Raw genomic sequence first — 17,624 nt, forward strand, 5'->3', positions numbered from 1 at the left:
AGTAATAGAGTAGAGTACAGTAGTATAGTATTAGAGTAATGAGTATAGTAGTATAGTAGTAAGTATGGAGTAGAGTAATTAGGAGTATATATGATTGTGGAAGATAAAAAATGTGTTAAATAAAAAAATTAAATGAAGAAATTATGGATAATAATAATATATATTGGATATGTAAATAGTTTTATAAATAATAAAATAATAAATAATATCAATAATAAATTATTTTTAACTAAAAGAAGTCAATTATATGGTTATCCAAAACCTAGAAAATTATATAAAAAAGTATTCTTCTCTTTTATCACATTTTTCTAATTAAATTAAATTAAATTCTCTTAATTAATTAAATTACTATTGAATTTATTTTTAGGGAAATTGGTATAATATATTTGATGAAGAAATAGAAAAAGTAGAATTGGGTAAACCATGTAAAAAATTAACAAATGATATAATTCAAGGTAAAAGAAGATTAAGATTTACATTAAAAAAGACTAAAAAACAAATGTATGCAACTATTGTTGATGATATAACACATGATGTACTTTGTTTTGTTTCTACTAATTTCAAATGTTATTCACATATTTTTGGTACTATACCAACTAAACAATGTAATACAAATTTATTCAGTTACGGTTTTACGTTACGGTGTGAGGTACACTGCCAACCACCAATCAACAGTCCCTAAAGGGATTCCTTAATTATATAGCTATACACTTTTAGTACTTAGTTAGCTCCCTTTCCCATAGTACACTCCATAGCTGTAAAATTAGCTCCCTTTCCGGGAGTTCCAAAAGTGTATATTTAGCTCCCTTTCCCGGGGTTCCTTAGTTATTAGGGGATTAGTTATACCTTAGGGTAGTTATAGCCTTAGGGGATTACTTAGGTAGTTAGTTATACCTTAGGGTAGTTATAGCCTTAGGGGATTACTTAGGTAGTTAGTCCCTCCGGGGGAGTTAGTTATACCTTAGGGTAGTTATAGACTTAGGGGATTACTTAGGTAGTTAGTCCCTCCGGGGGAGTTAGTTATATCCTCTTACCGGGGACTAGTTAGGGGATTAGTTAGTTATACCCCTTACGGGGAGTACTACTACCGCTTGACCAAGCACCGTAACGTAGCACCGTAACATAAATATAGTTGGATATGAAAGAAATAAAGGTGGTACAATAAAAGCAGCATATGAATTAGGAAAATTAATTGGTAAACAAGCACTTTCTAAAGGAATTTCCAAAGTCTATTTTGATCGTAATCATTACAAGTATTTTCATTTCCAATTCATTAATTAATTAATTCTAATTATTTCCAATTCATTAATTAATTAATTTATTTATTATTTCGAATTATTGTAATGTATGGTATTAGATATCATGGAAGAGTAGAAGCATTAGCAATTGGAGCTAGAAAAGTAGGACTTGATTTTTAATCACATTAATATACAAATTATTTAATTTTTTTTAATAATCTTTTAACTAATATTAATTATTTAATTTTTATAATTATTTAATTTTAATAAATTAATTAATTAATATAAAGATTGATATATTATTGGAAGATTAATAGAATCTAAAAAAAAGGGTGCAAAAAGGTGTTTAAATATATATAAATATATATATATAAAATTTGTTATAATAAATTATATAATAATGACAGGATTGGGATTACCTTATAAATCTGAATTAAATTCCAACATTTTTAATAAATCAGATTTTTTAGAAAAAAAACAATTTTTTGAACAAATTTCTCTTAACAATAATAAATTAAATAATATAAAACAATATAATAAGATAAATAATTTAAATAAATTTAAAGAATCTAATATAATACAAGATTCTAATAATATAGTACAAAGTTCTAATAAATTACAAGAATCTAATAAAGATTATTACACATCAAATAATTTTTATTTAAATAAATTAAATGAAAATAATTTAAATAATATTAAGGATATTGATGAGAAAAATTTGAATGAAATAGAAAATGTAGTTGATGAGATATTGAATATAAAGAAGAATTTGAATGTAGTAAGAAGGAATTCTATAGAACGTATTGAAAAGAATAGATTACCAATAATGTATCAAGATGATGTTGAAGCTCTTTTAACTAGACAACCTAATTCTGTACGTAATTTTATTAATTCACTTAATTCACAATTTAATACTTTTTTTAATTCTACCGTTACGGTGTCCGATACGGTGCTTGCTCACACTGACAGCAGTAGTACTAATACTAATAACCTAACTACTACTAATACTAATAACCTAACTAGTACTAATAATACTACTAAGGATCCTACTGGACCAAGCACCGTAACTGAGGGAAAGAGAGCTAATTTTACAGCCATGGAGTGTACCTCTGGAAAGGGAGCTAATTTTACAGGTATGGAGTGTATTAATACTAATAGTACTAAGGATAGTAATACTAAGGGAACCCTTTCGGGTACTAAGGAAATCCCTTTTGGGACTGTTGCTGGTACTCAAGGGTTTGTTGTTGGACCAAGCACCGTAACGGACGTAACGGAGGAATTAACATATAGAAATGAAATTGATAATTATAAATCAATTAATATGTTTAATCCTTTTTATATTAATGAACCATTTGAATATCATTTAACATGTCGTACACATTTTACTAATACTAATACTATGGATGAGGATACTAGTGAAGAAAATACTAATGAAATTGCTGTTGTAACTAATTCTAGGGAGTCTAATACTTTTAGTACTGGAGTTACTGGTACTGGTACTAGGGTTAGTAGTGGTACTGAGGGAGGAGTTGGTTTCCATGGACCAGACACCGTAACGGAAGTTGAAAAAACCATATTTGATCGTATATTTAATAAAAGTTTTTTACAATCATTTAATACATTACCAGAAGGTGTTAATTTAATTATTGATACACCAACTAATAATATTACTACTACTAGTACTGATCCGGGTACTGTTACTAAGGAAACCCCTTTTGGGAGTGCCGTTGGAGCAAGCACCGTTACTGAAATTAATATGAATATTGATATTAATAATTTATTTATTATTAATTCTGGTTGGGTATGGTTACAATCTACTAAAACTAAAGATTGGTTACCTAAATTCATTATACTCTTTTATACACATATTAATAGTACTACCACGGGAAAGGGAGCTAATTTTACAGCCATGGAGTGTACTACGGGAAAGGGAGCTAATTTTACAGCTATGGAGTGTACTATGGGAAAGGGAGCTAATTCTATGGTTACAGAGTGTACTATGGGTAATAAGGATACTAATACAGGATTTAATAATACTAAGGGAGTTGAGGGTGAAGAAAGTTTTTGGAATATTTATAATGTATATATTAAATTAAATCCAAATTTAAATAATCTAACATTAATTAATACTGATCCTAAAATTACTACAGACTATAGTAATGGTTCAGTAGACTATACTATAGGATCTTCTGATACTTTAGGATCACCTGACTATATGATAGGATCACCTGACTCTATTACTGGTTCAACAGATATGTTAGGATATTATAATAAATTAGATGAGAAAATAGAATTAATAAAGAATAATAGTAGAATATATTTATGTATAATGAATTATGAACCAGAGAATTATTATGAGAGTATATTGAATAGGAAATATATCCAATTATATAGAGTAGATGAGAAGACACCACCAAGTTTACGTAGTTTTAATAAATGTTGGTTATCAAGATTAATAGCACAAAATCGATTAATCAACTCAAGATCATTATTAAATTATAATTTACAATTAATTACAATTTCATTAGATGACAATTATGAATGTTCTTTTATACCACTTTGTGCTGCGAAACTTAATAATAATATCAAATTCAATTTACAAATGCAATTAGCTTTAAAAAATCAAATTGAACAAGAATATAATAATTGGATCTTCAAATTATGGGAATATACACTAAGAATTAATCAATCCAATTATTCCAACGGTAGTATTTCTAATGGTAATCTAACTAATGGTAATGTGACTAGTGTTAATCTAACTAATGGTAATGTGACTAGTGGTAATCTAACTACTGTTAATGGAGTTAATAGTGTAGGTGGAGTTACTGGAGTTATGGGTGAAAAGATATTGAAGAATATAAAATTGGATGATATAGAAATATATAATATGAATGAAATATGTGAAGAGAAAGAAGAAAATATCTTTACAAGAGTTTATAAATATATTTATAACTTTTTTGTTGGAAATAATACTATAGAAGATACTAATGAACCAATTTATGATAATTCCAAATTTAGAACGTATCCAAATTTCATTAGTTACGGTGTTTGGTCTAGCAGTAGTAGTTAAGTAGTTAATTAAGTACTCTAAGTAGTTAAGGGGTATTAGGAGTAGTTAAGGGCTATTTAGTACTAGTTAGGGGTACTTAAGGCTATTTAGGTATTTAAGGCTTATTTTAGGGTAGTTAGGTATTTTAGGTATTTAAGGGCTATTTTAGGTATTTAAGGCTATTTTAGGTAGTTAAGAGTAGTTAAGTACCCTTAGGTAGTCTACTACTACTAGTACTAATAATGATGATATAGACATATAATAAGATCAATAATAACAAAGAATGAAGAGATAGAAAATGAAATGGATAGACAACAAATATATGAAAAGATGCCATCACCACAAAACTTTATTAATTGGATTGATAAATATGGTTTTGATGATTTATCCATTAAAATGAACATGTATACACTCGTTAATCGCTCTTAATACATAACACTAATATACATATACTCTAATATCCAATATACACTAATATCAAATGTATCTTAAGTAGTTAATAGCCTAGAATAGCCTAGAGTACTTAGAGTAGTTCATAGCATAGATATCCTAATTAGCCTTAATATACCTAGTATACTTAGAGTATCTAATAGTCTAGAATAGCTTTAATAACCTAAAGTATACCCTAAAGTACCTAGAGTAGTTAGCCTTGATATACCTAGTACACTTAGCATACCTACTAACTATACCCTGAGATACCTATTATCTCTAGGACTTTGAGTACTCCTTAATATACTCTAATACTCCTTAATATACCTATTAACTATCACTCATATACTTAAATACTCTTAAATACCTCTATATACCTAGAGTAATCCTTATATACTCTAGTACCTTAATATACTACTATGTATATACACTACTGTATATCACTATACATATACTACTACTACTATATACCTAATACTATATACCTACTACTGTATAGTACTAATATATATTATATACACTTATATTCTCTTTATATACTACTTAATACTAATATATACTAAAAACCATAAATCACGAGTATACACATACTAATACACACATACTTAATACTCTACTCAATACACCTCAAATAACTACTCTACTACCTAATACCCCTCAACTACTACATATAACTATAAAAATATTAATGGAAATAATTTAAAAATTGTGATGGTATAATGATTTCATCACCTCCAAAATATACATCGATATTTTTTTTATTGATAATTTTATAAATTTCTCTACATTCACTAAATGTTATACCACCCAATACATAAATTATTAATTTTCTTCTATCATCTATTTCTTCTTTTTCTATCAATACATCAAATGTTTTTAATTCTAATATTTTTTTATCCATTACGGTGCTTGCTCCAACGGCACCCCCCAAAGAAGTTCCCTCATTACCCTTACCACTAATACCATCACTACCACCACCACCCCTACCGTCATATGACAAAATATTTTCATGATGAAAATGTTTAATATATTGTTGTACAGTATAAATGAGATAAGAAATATATCTTGAAGAATCATATTCTGTATTTAATTTCTTATAATAATTAATCATATCATTAGTTAATTGATGTATTATTTTCCCATCATTAGATTTTATAATTGGTAATGATTGTATTATTTTTTGTAATATTTGTACACTCTTATCATCTAATCTTATTTCTTTTAATATTTCTTTTAATCCATTCATACCAATATTATAATTACATAAATATATCATTAATAATCTTATTTTATCTTCCTCCGTTACGGTGCTTGCTCCAACTGTACCTGATTTACCTCCTCCTACTCCTACTCCCTCTCCCTTACCACCCACACCTCCTACACCACTCCCACCGTCACGTGATTGTAATAATAACTTCTTATCCGGTCCTTGTTTTAATTGAAATGAATTAATTCTTTGATTTTTTTCATATTTTCCCAATATTTCCACTAATTTATCAAATATCTTCGTGTGTGATATATGTTTCTTATTATTATCCAGACTTGTAGACATTATCTGTTCCAGCTCATTAATTTTTATTAAATTATATCTCTGTACTACTTCAAAACATTCATTTGTTAAATTCAAGTGTGCCCAATACTTTTCAATTAAATATTGTAAATTTGGTAAATTACGTATCTGTTCCAACATATTCATCTTACCTGTACCTGATTTCTTAAATTTATCAATCTCATTCAATACTAATGTATTCACTTCTTGTATATGCATATGTCTATATTTACACCATAATATATCCAATTCCGAATCTAATAATGCTATTCTTTTCTCTCTATTATCCATACCAACAACAATATATTCATAACAATTATCCATCCTATTAACTTTATTCATTCCATCCATTCTATTACCAGATCCACTCATTCTACCACTAGCTCCACTAACTCCATCCATTTGATCCATTCTCTCTATTGTATCTTGAGAACAATATGGGATATTTAATAAATCATATACAAATGCTTGATAACTATATTCATGTATAAATAAAGGTGTAAAATCTATACTACGATCAAATATAATCAAATCACAATTTTTCATATTTTTACCCCTTAACGTTTCATTTAATTTTTCCTTCAACTTCTTACATAACATTTTTATTGTCTTATTTATTGAATTAGTATTAGTATTAGTATTAGTATTAGTAGTATTAGTGTTGGTATTAGTGGTAGTACTGTTAGTAGTACTCGTGGTACTACTCGTACCACTCGCGTAGTAATATATATTTGGTAATAAATTTAATACATTACATAAACTTATAATTTTACTTGTGACAGAATTAATATAATCATTTAAATTATTATTAGTATAGAGAGAATTAATGGAATGTATTTGTGTGAAGAAAATATTGGATTCAAATGGTACAAAGTTAAGAAATAATTCAACACATCCAAGTATCTTATTGAAATCAATATTTTGTGCGATTTTACGTAATATTTTATCATCTTTCATATGACAATTGAACATTAAAAATACACCCAAATAATTTTCTTTCCCTGGTATAAAATCCTTAAATAATATATCCAAATATTTATCATTACTTAATATACATAAGACATTTTTACTACGTAATGGTTCTCTACGTTTTGTTAAGACTTCTATTAATTCTATACCTTCATCTAATACATCACTTAAAGCACAACATGATGATATTACCTTTAAACTTGGTGGATCTACTAACATTATCAATTTACCAAATGGTATTACTACTTGTTTTATAGCCCATAATAATCCTAAAAAAATATTATAGAAGTTAAGGAGTAAGTTAAGGTTAGATAAGGGATGACTAAGGGGTTAGATAAGGGATGACTAAGGGGTTAGATAAGGGATGACTAAGGGGTTAGATAAGGGATGACTAAGGGGTTAGATAAGGGATGACTAAGGGGTTAGATAAGGGATGACTAAGGGGTTAGATAAGGGATGACTAAGGGGTTAGATAAGGGATGACTAAGGGGTAGTTAAGGGGTAGTTAAGGGATGACTAAGGGGTAGTTAAGGGGTAGTTAAGGGGTAGTTAAGGGGTAGTTAAGGGGTAGTTAAGGGGTAGTTAAGGGGTAAATTAAGTACTAATTAAGGGATAGTTAAGGGTTAAGGGTATTATAGTAATTAAGGCTATTAGAGGTAAATAAGGGGTAAATAAGGGTAAATTAAGAGCCTAGCAAGGCTAGATAAAGGGTGACTAAGAGGTAATTAAGGGTATTAGGTATCTAAGGGTTATTTAGGTATCTAAGGGTTATTTAGGTATCTAAGGGTTATTTAGGTATCTAAGGGTTATTTAGGTATCTAAGGGTTATTTTAGGCTATTTAAGCCTATTAGGTAGTTAGGTAATTAAGGGGTAAATTAAGGGCATTTAAGGCTATTTTAGGTAGTTAAGGGGTGACTAAGAGGTAATTAAGAGTATTAGGTATCTAAGGATATTTAGCTATTTAAGGGCTATTTAGCGCTAATTAGGGGATATTTAAGTTAATTAATTAATATTTGAGTTAATTAAGTTAATTAGTTAGTAATTGTGTAGATTAATTATGGTATATAAATCTTACGTTCTTTAGAGGCTTGTTTAAGAGACATTTTGAAATATCCAAATATCCAAATATCCAAATAACCAAATAACCAAATATCGTAATTTTTAATCCTAATCTTTAATTATTTAATTTTAATCCAAAATTTCAATAATTTAATTTTAATAATATAAAAATCATATTAGATCAACAATCCACTTGATTAATTAGATTTTTTAAAAATTTTTATATATTTCATAAAAATTATTAAATTATTTTAATATTTAAAATTCCCAACACATAAAAAATATTAATCATCATTAATCACAATTTTTTTTCATAAACGTAATTTAAACTAATTTTCATAAAATTTAATAAATAAATAAAATTTTCATAAATCTAAATAATTTTAAGTAAATAAAAATATAAATTTATGATTAATAAATTATTTGGATGTAATTATGATTCCATCTACATTTGGTAATTTATGATTAAAACTTTCTGCCATATTTAATGGTACACTTTTATTATTTAATGAAACACTTTTATTATTTAATGATACATTTGTATTATTTAATGTTACACTTTTATTTATTATATTATTCTCCGTTACTGTGCTTGCTCCAACTGTAGTATCACCAGTAGTAGTATCTAAATTAGCTCCCTTTACCTTAGTATTAGAATTAGTATCCGACTCCCCAAAATTAGTTACAACAGCAATTTTATTCAAATTTTTCTCCTCCATAACGGTGCTTGCTCCAGTAGGATCCTTAGTTTCCTTAGTACCAGGTACAACTGTACTATCAGTACCATTACTAGCCGTTGGACCAAGCACCGTAACGGGAGAATAACAAAGTGGTGGTATAAATTGTGTTATAAAATTACGATAATACCAATTATGTGTTTTATTCTGAAATGTACTTGTAAAATAATATTTATATATTAATATTCTTACATATTTTGGTTTTGTACCTTCAAATGGATCATTCATTAATTTCTTTATTTCTTCTGAACCCATTAATAACATACGTATTATATTAAATATATATTTATCCATTTTATACGTTACGGTGTCAGGTTCACGGCCAACAGTAGTACCAACAGCCCCCAAAGGGGTTTCCTTAGTAACAGTACCTAATCCCTTAGTATTAACACCATCTCCCTCACTATTTGTACCTGACTCCCTAGATTTAGTTACAGCAGCACTTTCATTAGGATTTTTCTCCTCAGTTACGGTGCTTGCTCCAACTGTATCAACAGCTCCCTTTCCCAAAGTACTAAAAGTACCAGTAGTACTATTAATATCCTTAGTATTGTTAGGAGGAATATTATTTGCTTGACCAAGCACCGTTACGGAGTTAACAAAATTAATTAATAAATTATCAAAATAATATTGATAAAAAGGTATGAAATGAGGAAATTGATCAAGTTTTGATGGTTTTCTTTTAAAATAATATTCAATCCAATGAGTATTTGTAGTTACAAAATTCTCATTTGTACCTTCAATTACTATTTCATATCTTTCTTTATTTATATTATATATATTTCTATAATTATTTATACTATAAAAATTATTCATACCAATTCCTATACCACCTCCAGTACCAGTAGTTCCAGTAGTAGTATTAACAGTATTAAGAGTACTATTAACAGTATTATAAGTAGTATTAAGGTTATTAAGGTTATAAGGAGTATTAATAAGTCCAGTATTAGTATTAAAAGTATGGATAGTATTAGTATTAGTAGTAGTGGTATTAGGTACAACTGTAGGCGTTGGACCAAGCACCGTAACGGAAGAATAAAAAATTTTAAAATTATAAAATAAAAAATGTATAAATAAAAATGATTTAATAATCATTTTAATTAAATAATGAAAATTATTAATTTTTTTAGATAAATTAATTTGTAATTCTATAATACCAATCCATAATAAAAAACTCCATATATTTGGTCCATTCTTTATTATTTCAAATATTAATATACATTGTAATATATATAATATATATAATACACATAATTTATACTTATTACCATATACTATAGTATTTTCTACTATATTACCCTGTACTATAGTATTTTCTACTATATTATTACCTTTTACTATATATTTAGTATTTTGTACCCTATTACTATTTTCTATTGTATTATTACTATGTATTGGATTATTACCTTCTATTGTATGGTGTGGTGTAGTAAATTTATTTTCACAATAAGATTTCAAAAATATACAAAATAAAAATAATAAAAATGCTTTAAAATTTTTATATTTAGGAAATAAAAATAATAATATACTTGAAATTATTATAATAATTATAAAAAATATAATTAATATATCATTAAATATTTTTTTATAAAATTCTCTAGTAAATATTTTTGTAATATTTTCTATATTCATTTCGAATATATGTTCTTCTACAGTACTATCCAAACCAACATCTACAGTACCATCCGTACCATCCAAAGTACCATCCAGACTACCATCTACAGTACTATCCAAACCACCATCTAGATTATTACTTCTAGTAATTCTACTATTATTTAGAGTATTTCTACTATTTAATGTATTTTCTGGTATATTTGTAAAATTTTCTATATCCACTCCTACTCCATCTACTGATCCCACTCCTACTCCATCTACCACACCATCCACATCTCCATCATATTGATCAATAATTGATTCTATAATATCAATAGAAATAGATTTCATAAGATGATCAGATTTAATGAAAGGATTAAATTTGGATTTAGTAAAGGCTAAAAATTGATCATCTAAACAAAATAATGAACATAATCCTAATAAGATATAAAATGGACCAAAATTACCTAAAATCATAAATATACAAGAATAAACTAATAATCCTATACCAGCAAATATATTACAATTTCTAAAAGGAGTAATTAAAAAAATGGATAAAATAACTTCAAAAAATAATAATACAGCTGTTAACAGATGATTTAAGAAATTATATTTAGTAATTAGTCTGAGGAGTAGATGTGTAAAAAATGTAGGTAACGGTATTGATGTTAATATATATTTAACACTACACTTGAGGAAGATTCTATATATACCAGAAAGAAATATAATACGATAAGATAAGAAACGAAAACTCCAAATAATAATTGAAGAGACTTCTAAATTTAAATATTTATCAAAGAATTTGAAAGGAGAAAAGATAAAAATTGTTAAGAATCCAATTTCTAATAATAATAAATCTGATAATAATTTGGGTATAAATTTGAATAAAGCTACTAGAGATAATTTGAGTATCCATAATATTAAAAATGAATACATACAATGGAATCCAGTCAAAAACATAAGAAATGATATAAATAATCCTATTAACGGTATTAAACGGAGTGTAAAATCTGTTATTGGTATAATTAAAAATATACTCGGAAATTCACTAATTGATTCATAAAATGTTTTATTCTCCAATTTAATATTATCATATCCTGTAAATACTGTACTACCACCTGTTAACCCGGTACTACCACCTGTTAACCCTGTAGTAGTACCCATTAACCCTGTATTAGTAGTACTAAATAAACCATTAGTACCGAATAATGGTAATATTTGATTGAAATTGGATAGAAATGAGAAAAAATAAATTAATGTAAGTATACGACAGAAAAATGTAGAACTAATTTCATAAGTTGATTTTAATGTTTTATCTTCCGGTTCTAATATTATATAATTTTCATTTAATTCAAATCCACTACGTGGAGTATATGTACTACTTGTTAATTGTGATTCATCATCACATGAATATATACATTCTTCCATCTAAAAAAAAATAAATTAATAATTATATTAAATAAATATTGTCTTAAATAAATTTAATTTTTGTCTAAATAAATTGTCTAAATGAGTTAATTTTATCTAATTATTTAATTTTGTCTCAGTTATATTAATCTGTGAGAATAGAAATTTTAACCTTTGGAATAGGAAGAGATATGCGATAAATTAATATTAACTTTTAAAGTCTTATTAAGTTATTCAAATGTGCAATAGGTGCACATAAATATATACAATAAAAAATACATTATAACACAAATTAGTTAATTTTATAGTATAAATTAGTTAATTATTAGATATAATTAATTTTGTATATGGAATCTTCATTATAATTCTTAGAAAGTTTAGAAATCTCAATTCCACAAATTTCCATAAAATTCCACAAATTACCATAAATTTCTTAATTAATTCCATAAATATTAAATTATTGAATAATATTAATAATTTGTTGTTAATTATTGGAAAATGTGTAAATTAGATTCTATACCCAATTTTGATGGTGTAATTGGATTAATATGATTTAAAATGTTGTTTAAAAAGCGTAATCTTATTACAATTACTGTTCCAAAGATTTTTTTATCTTCTTATTTAATTTTTAGACAATCTGATTTTCTTTCATATTCTTTTTGTTATAATTTTAATCATTTAACTGATTATCGAAATTTTTTTCATAAAATCAATTCCAACAATTCTTATTCTAATTCTTCCAATTCTTATTCTATTAACACGAGTTTACAGTCCAGTCAATCCAATTCCTATTCCACTAATACCAACTCACAATCCAATCACACCAACACAAATTCCAATCACACTAATACTAATACTAATTTTGAAAAAAATTCATTTAGAATAAAAAATATGATACATTATGATTTAATAGTTTTGGGTGGTGGTCCAGCTGGTATGGCAGCAGCAAAAGAAGCATCACGTTTAGGTAATAGAAAAAAGAATTATCATGTTTAGGTAAAAGAAAAAAGAATCATCACGTTTAGGTAAAAGAACAGTATTATTTGATTATGTAACACCATCTGCAAGAGGTACAAGTTGGGGTGTTGGTGGTACATGTGTTAATGTCGGTTGTATACCTAAAAAATTAATGCATTATGCAAGTTTATTAAGAAGTTCTAATTATGATAAATTTCAATATGGTCTAACTAATACACAGGAATTAACACCAATCAATTGGAATAAATTAATACAAGTAATTATACAAATACTTAGACTAGACTACAGTACTTAGAATAGACTATAGTAATAGACTGGACTGGACTGACTTAGACTACTGTAGAGTAGTTAAGGACTACTAGAACTACTTTAGACTAGCTAAATAGGCCTAATAGCCTTAGATAGACTTAATTATCCTTAAATACAAATAAGGCTAAAATGGCCTAAAATAGCCTTAGTAACCTAAAATAGCCTTAAATAGCCTATTACCCTAGAATAGCTCATTAGCCTAGAATAGCCCATTAGCCTAGAATAGCTCATTAGCCTAGAATAGCCTTAGATAGCAAATAGGCCTAAGATAGGCTTAAATAGGCTAGAATTAGTAAATTAATCTAAAATTACTGTAAATTACTCTAAATTAGCCTTAATTGCCTTAAAATAGGCCAAAATTAGTTAACTACTGTAAATTAGTCTAGACTTAGAAAAATAGCCTAAACTTCGTAAATTGGCCTAGGATACCCTTAATAGCCCTTAACTACTCCTTAAATACCTCTTAGACTAGTGTAGAGTATTAATTATATTTTAGACAATACAGAATTATATAAAGATGTTGAATTTTTCATATCGTTCGAGTTTATTAACTTCTGGTGTTGATTATATTAATGCATTTGGTATTTTAAAACATAATAAAATTATTGAATATAATCTTAATAATGAAATTAAGGTATTCCATTACGGTGCTTGTACCAGCAGCCAACCACCAGCCCTCAAAGGGGCTCCTTAACCCCTGAAAGGGGTTCTCTTAACTATATCCCCTTCCAGGGGTCCCCTTATACCCTTAACTATATACCTATAGTACTTAGTTACATACCTATAATAGTAGTACACTCAATAGCTGTAGTTAGCTCCCTTTCCCGGAGTACTAAAAGTGTATATTTAGCTCCCTTTCCCGGGGTTCTATATAGTTAATAGTATTATAGAGTATTAAGTAGTTAAGTAGTTAAGGGTTATTTAGGTATATAAGTAGTTATATACCTTTAGGTAGTTAGTTGGTTACTATAGTTAGTTATATACTTAAGGTAGTTAGTTATTTACTTTAGGCAGTTAGTTACCCCTTACGGGGCATAGTTATCTACACCCCTCTTGGGGTCCTTTAGTTACTGTTTGACCAAGCACCGTAACGCTGTATTAGTATGTGAGTGGTGATAAAATAATAATAGCAATTGGTGAAAGACCATATATACCATCAGATGTTGAAGGTGCTAATGAATATGCTATTACTTCTGATGATTTATTTCAATTAAATACTAATCCAGGCAAAACGTATCATTCATCTCCAACACTATTCATCTCTAACACTATTCATCTCTAATACTATTATTCTTACTTAATACTATTTATTTAATTTATAAAGTGTATATTTATTTGTAGATTAATTGTTGGTGCAAGTTATGTAGCATTAGAATGTGCTGGTTTTCTAACAGGTTTAGGTTATAATGTATCATACCAATTACTTAACTATCTTAGACTTAGTACTAATAGTAGATTACTTAATTACTTAAGATTAACTTAGTACTAATAGTAGAGTACTTAACTACTTAACTCCTATAGACTACTGTACTTATACTACTAGACTTAGAATACTGTACTTAATTATTGTAGACTAAATTATTAGTAGTTTATTGTATGATATTTGTATAGGTTGATGTATCAGTTCGAAGTATATTATTAAGAGGATTTGATAGACAATGTGTAAAGAAAGTTGAAGAACTTATGGAAGCTTCTGGTGTTTTATTTCTATATCATAAACTTCCAATCAAAATTGAAAAACATAATCAACAACTTAAAGTCTCATACCACACTAACTAATCCTTTATTTAGTTATTTAGTATTTGTAGTTGAGGATATTAGGATCTAATCCAACTCCTAACAACTAGAATGCCCCTTATATACTTCTAGTACATAATAGCCTTAATACCCTAAAATGGGCTTAAAATAGCCTAGTAGCCTTAAAATAGGCTTAGATAGCCCTAAATATACCTATATAGCTAATAACCTTTAGTACCTCTAAATATCCCTTAACTAGCTAATAGCCTTAAGTACCCCTAAATAGCCCTAATTACCCAGTACTATAGCCAATAGACCTTATATACCTCTTAAGTACCCTTAATTCTCTTAAGATACCCTTAACTACCTAATAACCCTTAGCTACCTAATAACCCTTAGCTACCCCTTAGATATCCTTAACTACCTTTAGATACTTACTGTACTTAGAATACCGTTAAGTAATCAATGATCTAAATTCTTTACATATATTTATTATAATTTATAGGTTACATTTAATGATCAAAGTGTAAATTATTATGATACTGTATTATATGCCATTGGACGTATACCATCACAATATACACAACGTAATTTATACCTACACACATATCTACACACATATCTACACACTAAATTTACACACACTCTACATACCTTACACACTCTACATACCTTACACACTCTACATACCTTACACACACTACATACCTTACACACACTACATACCTTACACACACTTACATTTCCTATCGTAATGTTATAGATTTGAAAGAAGTTGGAATAGAATTTGATGGGAATGGAAATATATTAGTAACGAATGAAGAGACAAATATAAAAGATATTTATGCTGTTGGTGACATAGTATCAAAAGTACCAAAATTAGCACCAGTCGCTATCAAATCTTCCGAATTATTAATTCAACGTTTATATTCCAATAATAATACACAAGTATATTATTCATCCTTAACTAGAGTTAGTTAGTGATAGTTACTGGTAATTTGGTGTTAGTTACTGTTAGTTACTGTTAGTTACTGTTAGTTACTAATAGTAACTGTTGGTTAGTAGTTGATTAATGTATTAGATGAATTATGAAAATGTACCGAAATGTGTTTATACACCATTTGAATATTCTTCATGTGGATTAACAGAAGAAGAAGCCATAGTAATACCCTTATACCCCTTAACTACTTAATAGCCCTTAGATACCTAATAGCCCTAATAGCCTTAACTACCTAATAGCCTTAGATAGACTTAATTACTCTTAAATACCAAATAAGGCTAAAATGGCCTAAAATAGCCTAGTAGCCTAAAATAGCCCATAAATAGCCTATTAGCCTAAAATAGCCTTAGACAGTCTTAATAGCCCATAAATAGCCTATTAGCCATAAATAGCCTTAGACAGTCTTAATAGCCTTAGACAGTCTTAATAGCCTTAGATACCCTTAGATAGCTAATAGGCCTAAGATAGGCTTGAATAGGCATTATATAGCTAATAGGCCTTATATAGCTGTTAGGCATTATATAGCCCTTATATACCTAATAGCCCTTATATACCTTATACCCTTATATACCTTATACCCTTATATACCTTATACCCTTAAATACCTTATACCCTTAACTACTGTAGTACTGTATACTCATTACTATTTACTTACTAATACCCTTAACTACTCCTAACTACTCCTTAACTACTCCTAACTACTCCTTAACTACTCTTATTTACCCCTTAACTACTGTAGTACTGTATACTCATTACTATTTACTTACTAATACCCCTTATATAGCTAAAATACCCTTATACCCCTTAACTACTTAATAGCCCTTAGATACCTAATAGCCCTAATAGCCTTAATTATACCCTTTTACCCTTATACCCTTAAATAGCCTTAGATACCTAATAGCCCTAATGGCCTAAAATAGCCTTTTACCCTTATACCCTTAAATAGCCTTAGATAGCTCTAATTAGCCTTAATTACCTCTTAGATACCTTTATACCCTTTTATACTTAATTATATATTTGTATTAGGAAAAATATGGAGAAGACAATTTGGAAATATATTTAAAGGAATATAATAATTTGGAAATTTCACCTGTACATCGAATTAATAAAAAAACTAATGATGGTAATTTTTTCTACATTTTCCTCTTATTTTCTCATTTATTCCCTTATTTTCTCATTTATTCCCTTATTTATAATTATTTTATCTAATTGTTTGTTTTAGAATTTGATTATCCAATGACATGTTTAAGTAAAGTAATATGTTTAAAAGATGGAAAGATAATTGGAATGCATTTTGTAGGACCAAATGCAGGTGAAATAATGCAAGGATTTTCAGTATTACTTACACTAAACGCAAAGAAAAGTGATTTGGATAAAACAGTAGGAATTCATCCAACTGATGCTGAAAGCTTTGTTAACTTAACCGTTACTAAATCTAGTGGAAAATCATGGATTGCTACTGGTGGATGTGCAGGTGGTAAATGTGGTTAATCTTCCAATATCTTACAACTTAATATATTAATAGAATAATAATATTAGATTTATATGTGAGTATATTGTGTTTAATCA

The 17,624-nt window shown here is 27.6% G+C and overlaps 5 protein-coding genes across 5 annotated transcripts, besides 13 other annotated features; 3 read left to right on the forward strand and 2 right to left on the reverse strand.

Moving 5' to 3' along the window:
• Positions 1-132: 132 nt before the first annotated feature.
• On the forward strand, positions 133-1,281 carry TA04425 (ribosomal protein L18, putative; the record flags this gene model as incomplete). Its single annotated transcript, XM_949717.1, has 3 exons — positions 133-282; positions 368-644; positions 1,133-1,281. The coding sequence occupies 3 exons, from the start codon at positions 133-135 to the stop codon at positions 1,279-1,281; spliced, it is 576 nt and encodes a 191-aa protein (XP_954810.1).
• Positions 1,282-1,638: 357 nt separating this feature from the next.
• TA04480 (uncharacterized protein) lies at positions 1,639-4,308 on the forward strand (the record flags this gene model as incomplete). The annotated part of the gene is made up of 1 exon (XM_949718.1): positions 1,639-4,308. The coding sequence occupies one exon, from the start codon at positions 1,639-1,641 to the stop codon at positions 4,306-4,308; it is 2,670 nt and encodes an 889-aa protein (XP_954811.1).
• Positions 4,309-5,401: 1,093 nt separating this feature from the next.
• TA04585 (syntaxin binding protein 2, putative) lies at positions 5,402-7,453 on the reverse strand (the record flags this gene model as incomplete). The annotated part of the gene is made up of 1 exon (XM_949719.1): positions 5,402-7,453. The coding sequence occupies one exon, from the start codon at positions 7,451-7,453 to the stop codon at positions 5,402-5,404; it is 2,052 nt and encodes a 683-aa protein (XP_954812.1).
• A 1,260-nt stretch (positions 7,454-8,713) lies between these two features.
• On the reverse strand, positions 8,714-12,052 carry TA04640 (uncharacterized protein; the record flags this gene model as incomplete). The annotated part of the gene is made up of 1 exon (XM_949720.1): positions 8,714-12,052. One exon carries the CDS (start codon positions 12,050-12,052, stop codon positions 8,714-8,716), a length of 3,339 nt encoding a protein of 1,112 aa, XP_954813.1.
• Positions 10,085-10,144: a sequence feature (13 probable transmembrane helices predicted for TA04640 by TMHMM2.0 at aa 52-74, 89-111, 132-154, 159-181, 188-207, 222-244, 251-270, 275-297, 304-326, 485-504, 590-608, 613-630 and 637-656).
• Positions 10,163-10,216: a sequence feature (13 probable transmembrane helices predicted for TA04640 by TMHMM2.0 at aa 52-74, 89-111, 132-154, 159-181, 188-207, 222-244, 251-270, 275-297, 304-326, 485-504, 590-608, 613-630 and 637-656).
• Positions 10,229-10,285: a sequence feature (13 probable transmembrane helices predicted for TA04640 by TMHMM2.0 at aa 52-74, 89-111, 132-154, 159-181, 188-207, 222-244, 251-270, 275-297, 304-326, 485-504, 590-608, 613-630 and 637-656).
• Positions 10,541-10,600: a sequence feature (13 probable transmembrane helices predicted for TA04640 by TMHMM2.0 at aa 52-74, 89-111, 132-154, 159-181, 188-207, 222-244, 251-270, 275-297, 304-326, 485-504, 590-608, 613-630 and 637-656).
• Positions 11,075-11,143: a sequence feature (13 probable transmembrane helices predicted for TA04640 by TMHMM2.0 at aa 52-74, 89-111, 132-154, 159-181, 188-207, 222-244, 251-270, 275-297, 304-326, 485-504, 590-608, 613-630 and 637-656).
• Positions 11,162-11,230: a sequence feature (13 probable transmembrane helices predicted for TA04640 by TMHMM2.0 at aa 52-74, 89-111, 132-154, 159-181, 188-207, 222-244, 251-270, 275-297, 304-326, 485-504, 590-608, 613-630 and 637-656).
• Positions 11,243-11,302: a sequence feature (13 probable transmembrane helices predicted for TA04640 by TMHMM2.0 at aa 52-74, 89-111, 132-154, 159-181, 188-207, 222-244, 251-270, 275-297, 304-326, 485-504, 590-608, 613-630 and 637-656).
• Positions 11,321-11,389: a sequence feature (13 probable transmembrane helices predicted for TA04640 by TMHMM2.0 at aa 52-74, 89-111, 132-154, 159-181, 188-207, 222-244, 251-270, 275-297, 304-326, 485-504, 590-608, 613-630 and 637-656).
• Positions 11,432-11,491: a sequence feature (13 probable transmembrane helices predicted for TA04640 by TMHMM2.0 at aa 52-74, 89-111, 132-154, 159-181, 188-207, 222-244, 251-270, 275-297, 304-326, 485-504, 590-608, 613-630 and 637-656).
• Positions 11,510-11,578: a sequence feature (13 probable transmembrane helices predicted for TA04640 by TMHMM2.0 at aa 52-74, 89-111, 132-154, 159-181, 188-207, 222-244, 251-270, 275-297, 304-326, 485-504, 590-608, 613-630 and 637-656).
• Positions 11,591-11,659: a sequence feature (13 probable transmembrane helices predicted for TA04640 by TMHMM2.0 at aa 52-74, 89-111, 132-154, 159-181, 188-207, 222-244, 251-270, 275-297, 304-326, 485-504, 590-608, 613-630 and 637-656).
• Positions 11,720-11,788: a sequence feature (13 probable transmembrane helices predicted for TA04640 by TMHMM2.0 at aa 52-74, 89-111, 132-154, 159-181, 188-207, 222-244, 251-270, 275-297, 304-326, 485-504, 590-608, 613-630 and 637-656).
• Positions 11,831-11,899: a sequence feature (13 probable transmembrane helices predicted for TA04640 by TMHMM2.0 at aa 52-74, 89-111, 132-154, 159-181, 188-207, 222-244, 251-270, 275-297, 304-326, 485-504, 590-608, 613-630 and 637-656).
• A 537-nt stretch (positions 12,053-12,589) lies between the features above and the next one.
• TA04645 (thioredoxin reductase, putative) lies at positions 12,590-17,546 on the forward strand (the record flags this gene model as incomplete). The annotated part of the gene is made up of 11 exons (XM_949721.1): positions 12,590-12,998; positions 13,057-13,265; positions 13,815-13,952; positions 14,421-14,551; positions 14,660-14,726; positions 14,930-15,076; positions 15,561-15,642; positions 15,819-16,003; positions 16,137-16,217; positions 17,082-17,178; positions 17,278-17,546. 11 exons carry the CDS (start codon positions 12,590-12,592, stop codon positions 17,544-17,546), a joined length of 1,815 nt encoding a protein of 604 aa, XP_954814.1.
• Between the last annotated feature and the right edge of the window lie 78 nt (positions 17,547-17,624).

This window comes from Theileria annulata, chromosome 3 (genome assembly GCF_000003225.4).
Source record: "Theileria annulata chromosome 3, complete sequence, *** SEQUENCING IN PROGRESS ***".
NCBI lineage: Eukaryota > Apicomplexa > Aconoidasida > Piroplasmida > Theileriidae > Theileria > Theileria annulata.